The 16,607-nt window shown below is 54.1% G+C and overlaps 1 protein-coding gene across 1 annotated transcript; it reads right to left on the bottom strand.

The window, feature by feature from the left end:
* Positions 1-769: 769 nt before the first annotated feature.
* On the bottom strand, positions 770-15,454 carry ANO9 (anoctamin 9). Its single transcript, XM_088057889.1, has 24 exons — positions 15,254-15,454; positions 11,503-11,568; positions 11,191-11,307; positions 10,828-10,964; positions 10,495-10,544; positions 10,189-10,247; positions 9,897-9,979; positions 9,063-9,197; positions 8,866-8,962; positions 8,518-8,578; positions 7,605-7,687; positions 7,238-7,342; positions 6,370-6,534; positions 6,251-6,287; positions 5,661-5,772; positions 5,436-5,493; positions 5,166-5,263; positions 4,870-5,036; positions 4,291-4,443; positions 3,914-4,061; positions 3,352-3,462; positions 3,165-3,258; positions 2,956-3,068; positions 770-1,358 (listed from the first exon to the last, which is right to left on the bottom strand). Exons 1-24 carry the CDS (start codon positions 15,257-15,259, stop codon positions 1,331-1,333), a joined length of 2,283 nt encoding a protein of 760 aa, XP_087914015.1. The 5' UTR covers positions 15,260-15,454; the 3' UTR covers positions 770-1,330.
* Between the last annotated feature and the right edge of the window lie 1,153 nt (positions 15,455-16,607).

Genomic DNA, 16,607 nt, shown 5'->3' on the forward strand with positions numbered 1-16,607 from the left:
CAAAAACAGGACAAGCCCGAGGGCTCAGCAAGCTCCTTTTCATTCCCTATGGGATGGTTAGTGGCTTTCCATGCTCTTGGGAGCAAAGTTTTGAGGCTGAGTTAACCCTGGTGCCTTTCCCTGCAGTCCTGACTGGGGTGTGTCACCTCCAGGGCACAGGCCCCAGGACCAACACCTTGGGAAGTCTCTGTGGACACAGGCAGTGTCAGGGTGGTCCAGCCAGGTTGGGGTAACTACTAGTGGGAAAGGAGGGGGCTTCCCCCCAGTTTTGCCTCTGGGATCCCCTATCAGAACCCCCTGAGCTGTGGCACCTGTCCAGTCCTGGGGTGTCACCCCATTCCTGCTGCAGACAAACACGTTCTGTCTGGAGTAGGGGGGGCCAGCCAGTAGTGGTGTCTCTAAAGGAAAAGGTGGGATAACCCTATCATTTGGGATTTGCTGTGTTTTTCCCATTTCCCCCAGGTATTTCCATTATCCCGGCACATTTACCAGGCTGTGTTCCCACTGTTCATGGCCAAATCCTGGTGTCCCACCAGCCAGCTCCCACACAGCCCTTGGAGTGGGCACAGCTCCCACCTGTGATTGTCCCCACTAAGACAAGGAAAGGTTTTGGGGGATGATTTGGGATGGCAGAAGAGGAAGGCAGGAGCAATACCAGACAGCAGCTGATGGTCTGTGTGTCCATGTGGATGTTGTGTTTATTTACCGAAGGCTGGTGGCAGCTGAGCCAGGAACAAGTCTCAGGACCCAGCTGAGCCCGGAGCTAGACACAAGATAACAACGGCATTTTTCCAATGTCCATGGAGACACCAGGGCAGAGCTGGAGCCATGTGAGAGTCATGCCGGGGAGGAGTTTGGTGAAAGAGGGTCTCAAGTTCCCCAGTGGTGTGAGAGTGAGGAGGTCAGGGAAGGCAGTGGAAAAAGAGCCCAAGGCCAAAGTACAAAATAAGGGCTGGAGAGGGAGCCTGGAATGAGGTGCGTGGTGTTTCCTGTGCTTAAGGAAGTGAGTGACAAGGACCCAGGTCATCTCCTGCAGCCCAGAAGCCGGGTGCTGCCCCTGGGTTTGTCCCCAGCACCACAGCTCTGTCCCAGCCACTCCCTGTGATAGGGAGGCACATCCCGGCTCTGCCCCAGCATCCTTCCTTCCCAAGTTGGAAAGCAGTCTGCTCCTGTGAAGCCACTGTCTTGTCATCACTTCCCAGCTCAAGTCCAGCTCAGTCCCAGATGGGACATGTGGCACCGTGTCGTGGGGCTCATCTGGCACCCCTGGCACCGCCAGGCTGGGAAAGGGGCTCGAGTCCATGTTCTCCTTCTCCTTGGTGAGCGGTGGCTACACCTCGGTGGAGTATTCCATCATGCTGGGGAGAGAAGAGAGAGACATTGGGAACTGTCTGAGTTGGGAAGTGTGGAAAAACATTCCGAGTAGGAACAGGGCCTCTTCTCCAAAACAGATGGAGAAAGGATGACAGGCTGTTTGTGGAAAACCCCTGTTTGTGGGGAATCCCACAGTCAATAGGAAGGCAGAGAAGGAAAGCTGTGACAGTGTGGTGTTGGGTTGTTTTTGCACAGCCTGGTTTTTGGTAGCAGGGGTGCATAGAGGTGGCTTCTGTGAGAAGCTGCTGGAAGCTTCCACCATGTCTGGCAGAGCCAGTCCCTGATGCTCTGGAAGATGGACATGCTGCTGGCCAAGGCTGGACCAATTAGAGGTGTTGATTACGCCTCTGTGACAATGTATTTAAGAAGAAAATGAAAACAAAAAGGGGCACAGGTTTTTTTTCTAGCCAGAGGGAGAGGAGGAGGTGAGAACATGCGAGGGAAACAACATGGTGACACCAAGGACAGTGCAGAAGGAGGGGGAGGAGGCACTCCAGGCACCAGAGCCGAGATTCCTCTGCAGGCCATGGTGATGACCACGGTGAAGCAGCTGTGCCCCTGCAGCCCGTGGGGATCCATGGGGGATGCAGAAATCCACCTGCAGCCCGTGTTGGGGGACGTCCAGGCTGGAGTGGGTGGATGCCTGGAGGGGGCTGTGATCCACTGAAAAATCTGGTGGAGAGGGTGGCCCTGCTTCCAGGCTGGAGCATCCTTTCCTTGAGGGATAAGTAGAAGAGTGACCCACACTGCAGCAGTTTTGGGAGGACTGTGTACCCATGAGAGGGACTCACGTTGCAGTGGTTTTGGGAGGACTCCTGCTTGTGAAATTGGAGCCATGGTGGAGAGGGTTGCAGAGAACTCTCTCCTGTGGGAAAGGACTCCTCTCCCTGAGCAGCACAAGAAAACCTTGGGTGACAAACTGACCAAAACCCCCATGCCCTATCCCCTGCACTGTCAATGGGAAGGAGGGAATGGTTGGGGGAAGCAAAGGTGTTTTTAAAGGCTTATTTTACTTCTCATTATCATCCTCTGATTTTGTTAGTAATAAATTCACTTTGTACTTCTAAGTTGAGCCTGTTTTGCCCTTGGAGTGTTTTCTCCAAGTCTTTATCTCAGTTCATGAACTCTTTGTTAATTTTTTCTCTCCTCTGCCCAGCTGTGGCAGGGGAGGGTGAAAGAGCGGCTTTTGTGAGTGCCTGGAGTTTGGCCAGTGTCAAACCACGAGAGGTGTTTCCTGAACCCTGCTCTCTGCTCCCATTGGGATTATGGGTGGCAGCTGGGATTATAGGTGGCCATGGAGGGAGGTCAGGCTGAGCTCTTCCCAGAGCACAGCTTAGTCACTATAGGACAGCAGCACAGGGGTTTGTTGCACAACTACAAAATGGTTCTGTTTCCCACTGAAATACTTAATCCTTTCTCTTTAAACAAAGTTTAGATGGAAAACCTGGGAAAAGTCCTTCCCTAGGCAAAATCAGTTCATTTTTTAACTTAGAGCTTTTCTTTTTCTGAAGGAAAAGTGGCTCCAGAGCAGACAGATCTTGAAACCTGACAACCCCTGACACCTTCCAGGGCATCACCCACCTCAGTTCGTCACGGAGATTACTGTGTTTTTCCCTCAGAATTTGATTCTTGACCTTCTGGGGGACATCGGGGATGTACCAGGCTGCGATCAGCTTTACGCACAGAGCCACGTGCTGTGGGAAGCAAAGACAGTCAAGGGCTCCCAGCCTGGGCATGAGGCACAGATCCAACCCCTTTTCCAGCCCTCTCCTGCCTCCCTGGGTGCTCACCTCGAAGAGGATGAGGAAAGCGAGCCGGGCTGCAAAGATGTGCCAGAACTGGATGGTGTAGGTGTAGTCATCAGCGTTCCGATAGTCCCGGTACCTGCAGCACAGCTCCGTCGGTGCCAGCCAAGGCTATTCCATTCTGGCCTGGATGTCAAGGTGAGGGGCAGGGGCTGGCAGGGGCTGCTCTTACCTGCACTCCTTGATTTGGACCCCATTAAATTCTGGCAGCACCTTGGTGTGGGGCTCGAAGTCCTGGATGTGGAATATGGAGAGGCTGTTGTTGATGTACCCGGTGGAGCAGCTGTGGGGAAAGACTGGGTTGAGCATGGATTGTACTCTCCTGTTCTGGGGAAGCATAACCCTCCTAGGGCTCTCACTGCCCACTTTCACAAAGCCTGGTGGAAATGGAGGGCTCAGAGGCTTGTGTCGTGTTTGAGTGAACTGGGCCAGTCAGCCAAGGCTTGGAGAAATGGGGGGAGGGCAGGAGAGAGCATGTCCCTGCATCCTGGGAATCCTGTAGCCCTCCAATATTACACACTTCCCTTTCCAGTCCGTTTACCCACCACAGGGATGATGTGATGATGCCTTGTGGGAACGTTCCTCTGCTCTCTTTTCCCCCCCACCTCACTCTGGGTGACAGCTCAGCTGTCTCATGCTCCTGCAGTGGTGGCACTGAGGCAGGAGGGGACACAGCTGTGGGGACAGGGCCGTGGGGATGCTGTGGACAGGGACTGTCTTGGAATTGAACTCACTCCATGCTGGTGTGGTTCTCCCTTGTGCAGGGGCTGTACATGTACTTGTAGACCTGCACAGGGATGAAGTCGGAGGTGATGGCGATCACCAGCCCATTCCCGATGACAGCCAGGGTGCCAATGGCCTCTAGGACCTGCAGCCAGATCCCTGTGGGAGAAGAGCAGCCGGTGAGGTCCCTCTGCCAGCTCTCTGCCACCATTCCAGCTCAGGGACAGCTTTAGCATGGCCAGGTCAAGGAAGGAGCCTCCAAGGTGCCCTTCAGCCTCTGGCAGAGTCTGAAGCAGCTTGTCCTTCTCCGACTTGTGGCTCTCCCTGCGCTGTCCCATGGCCATGGGGTGCTCAAGGGCTCAGCCTGGTGCTGCAGGACCCCTCTCACCGATGTCCTTGGCCTTTCTGGGCACCATGCGCCGGCGCAGCCGCATCATCTTGATGGCGTCCATGTGAATCTCGATGATGTTGTTGATGAGGGCCAGCAGTGGGGCCAGGGGAAAGGCTGCCACGAAGATGGTGGTGAAGCTGTACTGGATCACTGGAGGGGGAAACACCAGGTGCTGGTGTGAATCCACTGCAGAGGGGACGTCCCCCTCTGTCTGGGTTTGTCCTGCTTTGTGGCTTGGGTCAGAGGGGTTTGCAGGGGTGGAAGGGGGAGATAGCCACGTCTTGGGAACACACAGCTCTCACAGGGCTGTCAGAGAGTGGGATCTGTGGGGATAGTTGAGCCAGTCAGTCACAGGCACACCCTGGGGTTACAGCCGTGGCCCTGGAAGGAGAGGAAGGTCCAAGGCAGGGCCAAAGGCTAGCATAGTTTCCTGCTCTCTGTTTTGGAAATGATCTTGGTGTCCCAGGGCTCTCAGAGCAGGGCAGGGTGTGGAGTTGTGGCTCCTTGCCCGTGTATGGACTCCCTGGCATCTGTCACTCCCCAGCCAAGGAGTGCACAAGGATCTGCTCCACGTACCTATCTCCAAGTACTCATTGAACAAGCTGAAGACGTTGACCTCGTTGAGTTCGTAGTTGTTCAGCCACTGCCTTTTGCAGGGGTCCTCTGCCTCCTCCTCCTCTCCTAACATCACACTTCTCTTCTTGGGGGACTTTTTCTTCTTCCGTAGCTGGTGGGATACCCAGCTGCAGTGGGAGAGAGGGATTTGTGTGGCTGCCTGCGGGGCTGGGCTGCTGCCAGCACATCCTTGGAGGAAGGGGAAAAGGAAAAAGACCAGGGTTCATCTCTGGGAAGTATCAGTGTGGGAAGCTTACGGGATGAGGTACTCCATGATGTTGCTGATGGTCTGCTTGAGCAGCATGATGACAGCCATCTGGATGAAGAGGTCGGTGATGCAGCCGCTGGGGTGGCACTGGAGGGGACAACAAGACAGGGGTTGTGCCCTGCAAACAGGGTGGGTGGGTGGGCCTGAGGGACCCTTTGGCAGGTGCTATGGGAGAAAGCTGGGCTTCCCAGAGATTCCCTGGGTAGTAGGGAAAGGAAGAGGAGGAGTTGTTCGTGGGGTCAGAGAGTGGGTGCCTCACCTCCTCCAGCCTCCAGTGGCCAGCAATGCGCACGTAGTGCCCTGGGTGGCCATTGATCCTAAGCAAGGAAGCAACAGTGATACTTATGGGGTCATGGCCCTCCTGAGTCCCAAATGGGGTCCTTGTGCCTGGTGGGAAGGGCAGAGGGGCTGGGCTGTCCATACACCCTGGGGAGATTTGGGAGCATTCATCCCAAACCCTGGCTGCCCTGTGTTCTCCACTCACCGTCCCAGGAAGAAGGCGATGTAGATGAGCGAGGAGAAGTTTGTGAAGAACTGGAAGATGAAGATCTTCACAGTGAAGTTGTTCTCCTGCTCAGAGAAGGTCCGTGGTTTCTCTAGGAAAGAGAGAAATGCCCAGGGGCTTGGTCATAGAGCAGTGGGACCTTGCCCTGCTCCTCCATGGGTACCACCACAGCTCTGGAGGTCCAGAGGGTGTCTCTGCCCCTTGTGAAGCCTTCCCTGCCTGAGCCATCTGATGGATGTGATTCCAGCCAAGCAGGGAGGTCCCTCAGAGCCATGAGCTGGGGGAGAAGGGGCCTTAGAGCTGGGAGGAAATCCATGTTGTGACCTCTCCAGGAGCTGGGGTGGCTTCCTGCTCATGCCAGGTCTCAGCCCTGTAGGGTGACTGTCCCTGCAAAACTGGCTGTGGGACAGCATGTGGGCCACAGGTGTGTGCTGGGTGGCTGCTGGCCTCCCTGTCTGGAGCTGCCTGGAAGCTGCCTTGTGCTGGTGGAGGGAGGGAAAGGGCTGGGAGGCTGGCTGTGCTCAGGGACAAAAGGGTGCTGCAGGTGGGACACACCCCATTTCCCTTACCCAGGCTGCAGAGGAAGAGGGCCACTTGCCAGTTGACCTGCAGGACAGAGGGATACCATGAGCAGGGGGCGGGGCTGGCCGTGGAGAAATCCTGCCAGACATCCCCTGTGGCTCCTCACCTTGGTCATGATGACGATGGTGACGTAGTGCAGCACGGCCCCCGTCATCACGGCGATGGTGTCGGCGTGCTTGCTCAGCAGGTTCACTTCGCTCTGCGTGAACAGTGCCATGGCCACCGCCCGGTAGATGACGAGTGCGTGGGCAATGCCGATCAGCACCACGATCTGTGGAGAGGGAGAGAGGGGTCAGGAGCCACCGAGGGCATGTGCTCCATTGCACCTGATGGCCCCCTCAGCAGGGCCCTGGATGTGGCCTCAAAGGCAAACCAGCACCCTTCGGTGGACAAGCCTGTGAGGTGGATGTAGTGATAGGACAAGGAGTAACGGGTACAAGCTGAAAGAGGGGAAATTTAGGCTGGATGTTAGGAAGAAATTCTTTCCTGTGAGGGTGGGGAGATACTGGAACAGGCTCCCCAGGGATGTTGCAAATGCCCCAGCCTTGACAGTGTCCAAGGTCAGGTGGGACAAGGCCTTGAGCAACCTGGGGTAGTGGGAGGTGTTCCTCCCCATGGCATGGGGCTTGGGACTAGGTAAGGTCCCTTCCAACCCTTAACATTCTATAATTCCAGGATTCTATGTCTCCACCTGAACCAGTCTCTATTGACCCACACTGGGGACAAACGCATTGGGATTTGCCTCTTCCTGCCCTCTGTGTCACTGCCTTGATCCACATGGCAAGAGCAGAGCCTTCAGCCCATGTCCCTGAAGGGTGGGTGGCCCTGCCATCAGCACAGTGAGGTGTGAGCATGAGGAAGCCCCAGGATCCTTGTGATGGGCATGGAACTGCCCTAAAAACCTGGTCTGTGCCTTTGCTCCTTTGGTCCATGCACCCTTAAACCAAAGGTTCCCATTGTCACCGGGCACGTACCATCAGCACAGCCAAGACGAGGACGATGGTGCTGCGCAAGTAGGAGTGCTGGTACAGCCGGGGTTCGTGCTGAGAGTTATTGATCAGCTGCAGAGCCAGCTCCTCCTTTAACAAAAAAAAAGAAAATTAAAAATGGGAAAGAAATGGGAAAGAAAGGACCCAGCAGTGCTTTATCCCCTTGGGTCAGTGGACATACGGGATAAGCAGTGCTGGAGAAGGGCAGAGGTGCGCACCCAACCCACAAGAGTGTGGCCAAGCCTGACTGAGTTCAGTCTGGGCAAGGGATCCCTCTGATGTGTCTTTTCTAGGTCTAAGTGACTCCTGCCCTGAAAAGGGAAGCACCAAGCAAGAAAGATGATGTCCTCACCTCTTCCTCATCCCACCCGTACAGGTCCCAGTTGATGGCCACAGTGGCTCTCTCCCTCTTCCACAGCTCCAGGAATACAGTGGCTGGATTGGGAAGGAGAAAGTGAGGTGACACTTAGGAATGGCAAACCAGTCTGGACTGCCCTTGGGCCATGAAGGACAGGCAGTCCCCTCTGCACCTTGGTGACCTGGAAGGGCCCTGGACAGGCAGCAGTGAGGGAACGGGGATGGTGCAAGTGAGCTTTCACTGGGCTGGTCTAGTGTCAGTAGGGAATTAGGTATAAGTCACTTTTCAGGTGCAATGGGTGTACCTGCGCTGCACCCTGGCAAGGCTATATCTCTCCAACTCCAATTCCAACCACCCCTTACGTTAATTGGATTGATGCTCCTGATTATGTCCCTGTGTGACCCAGCCCATGGACACAGTCAGGACTGTGCCGTGGCTTTGCAGGTGGGACACCCGACCCACTCCTGTGGTGGCTGGTCAAGGAAAGGGCCATGGAAAAGCCAGATGAGTGTGCAACTATGGCAGCAATGGGATTCCATCATTCCATAGCAAATAAGAAGCTGTACAGAGGTTTGGGGAGGTGGAGGAGGAGTCTGGAGGCCCCTCCTTCCTGTGGTTGCAACCATTTACAGGCAGCTGCTAGGAAATTGCTGGGTGCCTTTGGGGAGGCTATGCTGAGCAGAAGCTTCAGGTAGAACAAGCTTCAGGTAAGGAATATTTGGGGAGCTGGAGGATATCAGCAGGATGGTTTTGTCTCTTGCTGTGTCTGGAAGGGGAGCTGAAGGCTCTGGAAGCAGAGGAGATACAAAACCCCCTGCAAAGGGTGAAGTTATGTTGGTGTCCTATTTTTCACCTTCTGCTCCCTCTCCCAACCACATGTACTGGGCACCCAGGCATGGACACCTACCCCAGATGGCCATGAAGATGGCAAACACCACCGTGGCCTCATTATCAATCATGTGAGTGACCTGGAAGAGATGAAGGAAGAGTGTGGTGGGGCACTGAGGTGCAGGGGCTGTGGCACCTTGCGGTCTTGCCATGCTCACCTCCCCTGAGACAGGTAAAGGTGCTACAGGAGGGCAAAATGCAGGAAGGTGATGGACACTGGGGCTTGTCACTGGTAAAATGTTCCATGGTGATGATGGAGACTGTGATCTGGAGTGGGGTTTCTCTTTAGTGGTGTGGGAGCAGCCTGAGCTGGGAGTGTTTTCCCCATTCTTTACCTCAAGCTTGCCCTGGAAAGGGGGTTCCCTACCTTGGCGTAGGTGCAGGTGTCTGAAAGAACCCAGAACGAGCAATTCTGGTCACAGAGCGGGCACATGATGGTGTTGTTGGCATCACAGATCTCCTTGCTGGAAGAAAGGAGGAAGAGAAGCCAAGGGGGACAAGGGTTCCTCAGAGCCACCTGCAGAGCTGAATGGGATGTACATTTGGCATTCCCAAGGGCCTTACCTCACCTGGCTGGAACTGAAAACAGTAGCCCCAGCTGCGACTGTTGCCAGCCCAGCCAGGGCAGCGAAAACCAGCAGGTAGGTGTACCAGCCCAGCCAGGCGAAGTACAAGGCCACCTTCTCTCCAAAATAGCACCTAGGAGGAAAGGTGAGCTGGGATTACAGCCAGAAAGGAGATCAGATGTTGGGAGTCACTAGAAAATGCCCGTGGTGGCAGTATCTCAGTTTTTATGGCATGGGGAGCGGGTTGGAGTCACGGATAAGAAATGACCTACTGACTGAGGGACGGGGAGCCCTGTATCCCAGAGGAATTAACTTCAGCCAGCTGTCAGAGGTGCACCTCTATTTTAAGATCTCTCCTCTCTACCAGAGCCCCTTGGCAGGTTTATGAAGTAAGACGTTCTTTTTGCCCTTCCGCCCCTGCCTACGGAGTTAGTTTTCAAAGACAAGAGCTGTGCTCTTTCCTGGGATTTCATGTGGTTGTAGGAGCCCCATGTTGCCTTTACTGCCCCGAGTTCAGCCTTGGGCTGGCTGTGCAGCACTGATGCTCCGTTCCCACCTCTCCTGCCTTCTGAATGTGTCTGAAAACCAAACATGTTCATTAAAGTCTGCACAGACGTGGGGGTTGTTTCATGCTGCAGGATTAGCAGATGGAGCTCAGAGCCACAGGGATAACCCTCAGGCTAAGAACTCTGGAAGCTGCAGAGGCAGCCCAGTGCTTTTGAGCACTAATGATTTTTAAGACAGTGCAGGAGCCTGGCAAAGGGCACTGAGCTCTCTGCGTTTCAGGTAGGACCACTTGGTTAGAAAAATCTGCCTCTTGTGCCTGTGTTACCTGATCTCCTCAATTGGCTGCTCCTTAAAGAGAACTCTCCAGCGAGCCCACTTCTTCTTTAGTATTTCCCTTATGTCTTCTTTCTGGAGAGGAGAGAAGTTGGTTGGTTGCAGGAACATCAGGGCACCCTTAATGCCCTGCACAGCTCCAAGGCAGGTGCCAGGAGCTTTGCCGTGCCTTTCACCCAGTGAGCTCTTGGTGCAGCCCCGGTCACCCACCGGTCCCCCCCACCCCATCCTGCTCCTCCATCTCTTCTGGATTTTCCTCCCAGGCACTGTGTGCTTGGCCTCACCTTGTGCAAGGGAAAGGCTGCCTCAAACACCTTCTTCTTCATCAGATCACGCAGCTTCTCTGGGAGCAGAGCAGAAGGGACAGGGTTAGGCTTAGGGATCTGGGGAGACGGAGAAGAGGAACTGCTGATTCCTGCAGTCCAAATCTCCCAGCCTCTGGATGCAACAGCAAATTGACTTGAGTTCCCCCCTTTTCTATTCTCCCCAGGATGGCAAGGCAGCTGGGATGCCAGTGCCCAGGATTCTTGGGCAGGATTCTTCCTGCAGATGCAGGCTGAGCATCACCCCTGTGATCCCCGTTCCCTTACCTAGGTCGGACGTCACAGTGTTCTGCAGGATGAAGTGCACGACCCGTATCCTGAACAAGGAGAAACTCTGCTTAAGGGCTGCTCTGGGATACAGACTTGTGTTGTATGGCTGAGGAAAACAGGACAGAGAAAGGAGAAGGTGTGCACTAAAATCCAGGGAAGCAAGGGAGGGAGAAATGTGGGCAGTGATAAGCCATCATCTTTGCACGTGGGAGGTGAAGGAATGTTCTGTGGAAAATAGAAAGCCTGGCACATCTGTGAACCGAGCTGGAAAATGGATGCTGGTGTGGAGAAGAGTGAGTACAGGAGGCTGGAAATCAGCTCAGCACCCACCTGGTGGTCACTGGGACATCCTGGTGGGCACTGGAGTTTTGCTGCCTGCTGTTGGGGTTTGTCAGGAGACACTGGTATTTCCAGAAGATGTGCTGCGGGGCACGGACTCCATAAAAGAGCTTTGTGTCCTCAATTTTCTGGTGAGGGGAAGAGAAGGGCTGTTAAAACAGAGCCAGAGGTGCAGGGAAGGGCCAGAGCTGGAAGGGCTAGGGTCTTTCTCCACTGGTTGAGCAAGTGGGTTATTTTCCAGCTCTGATGTGGTGAACAGTGCAATCGTTCAGGCCTCTCCCATTTCCTGGGATGCAGGAGCCCAAGCCAGGCCAAGTATCTGCTGCCTTTTCTTTTCCTCCTACAGCCCCTCACCTTGATGGTGAAGCCCTTCTTGCTCAGCTCATCCAGAAACTTCTTCCTCTTGATCTCCTTCTCACTGCCCATTTCGTGGATGTCACTCACCAGGACAAAATCCCATTTCTCTTCATTCTGCCCACAAAACCAGCAGGGAATTATTAGGGATGGAAAGTTGACAGCTCTCCTTCCCTGCTCCAGCCTCTCAGAGGTTTGGACTCTCACTGTGGCTCTGTAGAGGGGAACTGGGAATGAGCAAGGGAAATGGGGATTTTTCCCCTCTCTGAGCTGGGCTGGGCTCGCTGCAGATGCAGAAGGAGCAGAGCTTACCGGGGAGGCAAAGGGGTCCATGTCCTCAACAGCAGATTCTCTGCGGGGAGTCAGCAGAATTTCATCCTGGTGAAAAGAAAATCAGTGAAGAGAAGGCTGCAGCAGACTCCCTGGGAAATCCCGTGTTTTCCTCTTCCAGCAGCCTTGAAGAGATGCCCAGGGAGGAAAGTAAGAGGAGGCTTGTGTGAAACCTTCTCCCACATGCTTCTGATCACCAGTTTGGGGTCTTCCTAAACCAGCCAGGGATTTGTGTTTAGGAATGCTGCAGGGACTGCTACCCGGGGAGGGTGTGCAGCCTCCGGTAGAACTCATCATGCACAATGGTGCTCTGGGGCTGTGAGGGATCTGGATTAGGAGAAGAAAACCTCCCTCAGCTCTTTCACCTCATGCCCTGACATATGTGCTGGGGAGGTGTTCACCTTTCACCCTCTCTCTCTGCTACAGTGGATTTTACGGGCTTTAATCAGCCTTTTCCATTTGTCAGATGTTCCTATCAGATAGGGCACTGCTGGCTTTTTGGGGAGGGTGGGAAAGGTAGTTTAAATTCAGGTACAGGGAGAGTGGAGCACGGGCACTTGGAGGCTGGTACAACTCTGCCAGAAAGCAGGTGAATAAAGTTCTTGGAAAACGTGTTGGATGCCTCAGGCTGCAGCCAAGGGACAAAGAGGGGAGGATGAGCTGCTGATCATAAAATCATAGAATATCCCAAGTTGGAAGGGACTCACAAGGATATCCAGCTCCTGGCCCTGCACAGGACCACCCCAAGCATCCATGTGCCTAAGAGTGTTGTCCAAATACTGCTTGAGCTCTGGCTTTTCCGTGTTCTCCTCCTGTGTGTCAGTGGCTCTGGAGATGATGGCTGTGCAGCTCCCACCTTTTTGTTGACAGGTAATTACACTCAGACATCCAAGGGTGCAGATGTAGGGGAGCACAAAGCAAGCATCATGGAATGTTGCTTGGAATGTTGTATTGGAAAGGGCCTTCACACCCATCCAGTCTGTTCTTCATGCTCCAATCTGGTCTTGGACACTTCCAGGGATGGGGCAGCCACAGCTTCTCTGGGCAACCTGTGCCAGGGCCTCAGCACTCCCACAGGGACGAATTTCTTCACAGTATCCCATCTAACCCTGCTTTCTTTCAGCTTAAGCCATCAGCTGCCCCTGTGGGGTTTTTTCCCACCCTTTGATGTGACTTGTCATGTGTCCCCACAAACAGTTACACCGCTGTTCCCAAGGGAAGGTGATGCAGCTGTGGGAAGGAGCTGCCAGGGATGGGGATATTGTCACTCAGTGTCACCAGAGATACTGTGACCTAAAAGAGCTGCCAGCCAGACGAGTTCCTCCAGACGTAATCTTGGCAGCAGAGCCATGGTGGTGTAACTGTGCCCTGATGTAAGATCTGCATCCTGAGCTTTCACTGGAGAATGAGGCCATGGGAACAGAGGAGCCGAGATGAGGAAAGGGCTGAAATATTCTGCCAGATGCTTGCTCACAGGATCAGCCAAAGCACAAGAGCCATGAAGAGACTGACTGACAAGAAGGAGAAGTGGGAAGGCTTGAGAAGAGGGATGCTTTCCCCCAGAGTTGCTGCTGTAATAAGAACCAGAACTTCTCTTAGATAAAAGGCACCCCAGTTTATGACAAGAGGCAAAGGGAGGCTTCTGGTGTTGTCATCTGTTCTAACCAGGTTTGCAGGGCAGGACTGGGTGCAGCAGTTCCCTGTATCCCAGTCTGAGCCCCTCTCTGGGCACAAGGCAGGGAGTGGGAGCCTCTCAGGAATCTGCCCATTGCCAGTACTCCGATGCTGGCATGGATCTGGCCTGGCACACTCTCTGCTGTCATATTAGCTCATTCCTGCTTGGCTGGTTTCTCTCAGACTGCATGTGCACCAGCCTCATCCTGCAGCAATTCCCTGCCAGTGCCACCTGTGATCTTGTGGATGTATGTGGAGGGGAAGCCATCCTTTGGGTATGGGAACATTTTGGGGTGTTCCTAATGCCACCTTGGCACACTTTTTCTCCTGCTGCTGTCCCCGATAAAGCTTAAGATGAGGTGAAGGGACCTGCTGGTCCCTTCACCTCATCTTAACACCTTCTGTTCACAGGTAGCTCCCAACTCAAACACCTGCAGGCACGGTCCTGCTTGGGCATCTGAGCATCCCAGCCAGCACATCTGCTTCCTTGGGAAGAGGCTGAGAGGTTTCCAAGGTGGGCTCACAAATGGGGTGTTGGATTCATCCCAGTGGCTGCTGGGGCTCAGACTGCCATGCAGGTGCCCAGCTTGCTTTTGGGGCCATATGGTGTGTGCATAGAATCCCAGAATCCCAGAGTGGCTTGGGTGGAAGGGATTTTAAAGCCTGTCCAGTTCCACCTTCTGCTGTGGGTGTGGACACCTTCCACTGGCACAGGTTGCTCCAAGCCTTTCCAGTCTGGTGTTGGACACTTCCAGGGATGGGACAGCCACAGCTTCTCAGGACAAGCTATGCCAGGGCCTCACCACCCTCACAGGGAAGAATTTCTTCCCAATATCCCATCTAACCCTGCCCTCTGGCAGTTTGAAGCTATCCCCCTTGTCCTGCCCCTGCAGCTCTTGATGGGAAGGCAGGGATGTGTGGGCAGGGATGGCTTCAGCAGGCAGGGACTTTGGATCACTGCTACTCCCAAATGTTTTTTCCTGGGAATTAAGGACACTGTCTGACAGTGGCACCTGTGCTCTGGCCTCACAGGGCAGTGGGACCAGGTGCAGGTAAGGCCACCCAGACTCTGCAGTGGTTGTACAAACCCTGGGCTCTATCCCTGCTTTCAGGAAGGACAGTTTCAGTTTCACTCCTTCCTGCCCTGTGTTTGGAACAGGATGTGGAGGTGCAACTGTACAAAGGTGTAAAAATGACTGGCACAATGGGAAGCAGGGATTTCCATGCTGAAAAGAGTTTCCGTGCCTCCAAAGGGTATCATTGGTTCTTGTTCCCAGCCAGGTAACCCACTGCCCTGAGTGTTCCTTCTGGGAAATGGCTGCAGGCACCCTTGGGCTGGGTACAGAGTCACCCATGTGAGTAAGTCAGGACAAGGACGTGGATAGGATCTGGCATCCTTGTTTTCCTTTCCAGTCATGGATTGGTGTGGGGTTGGGTGTTTCCTGTCACCCACACTGAGATGATCAAATTGCTCTTATCTCCAGGATGTTTCTTACACAGCTTCCCTTGGAGCACTTCCACCTTAGCCCATGGCTTCCTGAGAAGTGGGACAGCCTTTGCTTGGACAGACAGACCTGTACCTTTACTACCTGCCCTAAATTTGGAGAGTTTGCCTGGCTTTTCCTAGGAAAAAAAACCCAAAAACCCGCATCTCTTCTTCCAAGTTAGAAAAGAAAAAGATCATAGCTCTCCCTCCACCCATACTGTATTCCAGGTGCTCCTGGAACACCTGGGGCTGTCACCTCTGCAGTGCTCATTCCTAGGTTTACATAAGCTCCATCCATACCATCCTTCTTTGATTTGTGCTCTGGCACCTCTGATCTCTGGGACCAACATGTGGGGCCAGTGTGACCCCACTGCACCTTGGGATGGTGCATGGGACCGGCAGCACATCCTGCTTTCCCTGTCACACACTTGTGGCAGGAATTTTGTACCTTAAAGGCTGAAAGCAGATGGGTGGTAGAGATTGGAGGTTAGTGTATCCTGTGTTTCCAAGCCACCGGTACTCAGGTGCTGAAAAGCAGCATCCTGGGAATGTCAGGGCAGTTTCTGTTCCTACCTGCATGGTGAAGCAGAGAGCCTTCCTCGGTGACCCTCTGTCCTGGAGCCCCTCAGGGCAGATCCCTCAGGAGAGGGCTGATGGGCAGGATGGGCTGGAGGCTCCTGGGCTCTCTCACGCTGTGGTTTTCCTTCCCAACTCCTTTGCCCGAGGTCTCAGAGGTCTCGTGAACCGAGCGGTGCCGTGGCTTCCGTGTGGCACTCGTGCCTGCTTTGGGAGGGAGCTGCCTCTGCCTGGCAGTGGGCAGATATCAGGAGGAGGCGAGGGAGCTGCCCTTCACCCTCGCCCAGAGGAGTGGCAAGCCCAGAACCGCCCAGCGCAGGTAACAGTGCCGAGTTCCTCCTGCCAGCTCCAGGGCGCTGCTTTCCCCTCTGCCCCTCGTGGTGCCAGGGCCGTGTGCTGTACCCTGTGACATCCCCAAGTGGTGCCATAAACTGGCCAAAAGGAGCTATTGACAGAAGTTTTGGAAAGCTCTAGAAATCTCCTCTTGACATCTCACTGGTTGGTAAAACAGCCGTGGGAGTCATGTGCTGTTTTCCCCCCATGTGTAATAGTGCCGTCAGCCTGACCTTGAACACTTCCACAGCTTCTCTGGGCAGCCTGTGCCAGGGCCTCACCACCCTCACAGAGAAGAATTTCTTCCCGATATCCCATCTAACCCTGCCCACTGGCAGTGGGAAGCCATTCTCCCTTATCCTGTCACTCTAGGCCCTTGTCCAAAGCCGCTCTCCAGATTCCTTGCAGGCTCTGTTCAGGTACTGGAAGGGGCAATCACGTTACCCCAAAACCTTCTCTTCTCCAGGCTGAAAAATCCTAACCCTCTCAGCCTTTCCTCATGGCAGAGCTGCTCCATTCCTCTGACCAACTTGGTGTCTCTCCTCTGGACTCTCTCCAGGTCGATGTCCTTCCTGTGCTGGAGACCCTGGAGCTGGATGCAGAAGTTCAGATAGGGTTTCACCTGAGCAGAGCAGAAGGAATCAACTCCAATCTGGATGTATGCCTTGGAACAGGGAATAACTCTTATAATAAAAAGTGAGTGAAAATGTTATGTGTAAGCCAGATCTTGCCTTACACTTGTTTCCTGGGGAGGTTGTGGGGGTGGAGTTTGCTGCTTTTATTTTCAAATAAGAAGAGCATTTCCTGGGAATAACAGAAGGGTCAATAACTGCTCTGGATTCCCTTGTGCCCTCCAACAGCATTCCTGTGGGCTGCTGTAAAAGAAACCAAGTCCTCAGGGTGGTAATCCAGCTGTGTCCTGCTAGGAAAGGCAGCCTGCATTTTCAGGGTGGTGCTCCCACTTAAGCCACCATCATCCTGTGGTTTTGCCAAGTGCCTTGAACAGGTGCCAAAACAG

This window comes from Pseudopodoces humilis, chromosome 7 (assembly GCF_049639895.1).
Source record: "Pseudopodoces humilis isolate 2021_Gansu_Grassland_sample_001 chromosome 7, ASM4963989v1, whole genome shotgun sequence".
Lineage (NCBI taxonomy): Eukaryota > Metazoa > Chordata > Aves > Passeriformes > Paridae > Pseudopodoces > Pseudopodoces humilis.

Bases quoted from the DNA above. Each gene is read 5' to 3' on its own strand.
- ANO9 (XM_088057889.1), bottom strand. The intron at 9,980-10,188 runs GTGAGGCCAAGC...TCTCCTCTCCAG, and splicing joins CAGCCTTTCCCTTGCACAAG to AAAGAAGACATAAGGGAAAT. The intron at 7,688-8,517 runs GTAGGTGTCCAT...TTCCCAATCCAG, and splicing joins CATCTTCATGGCCATCTGGG to CCACTGTATTCCTGGAGCTG.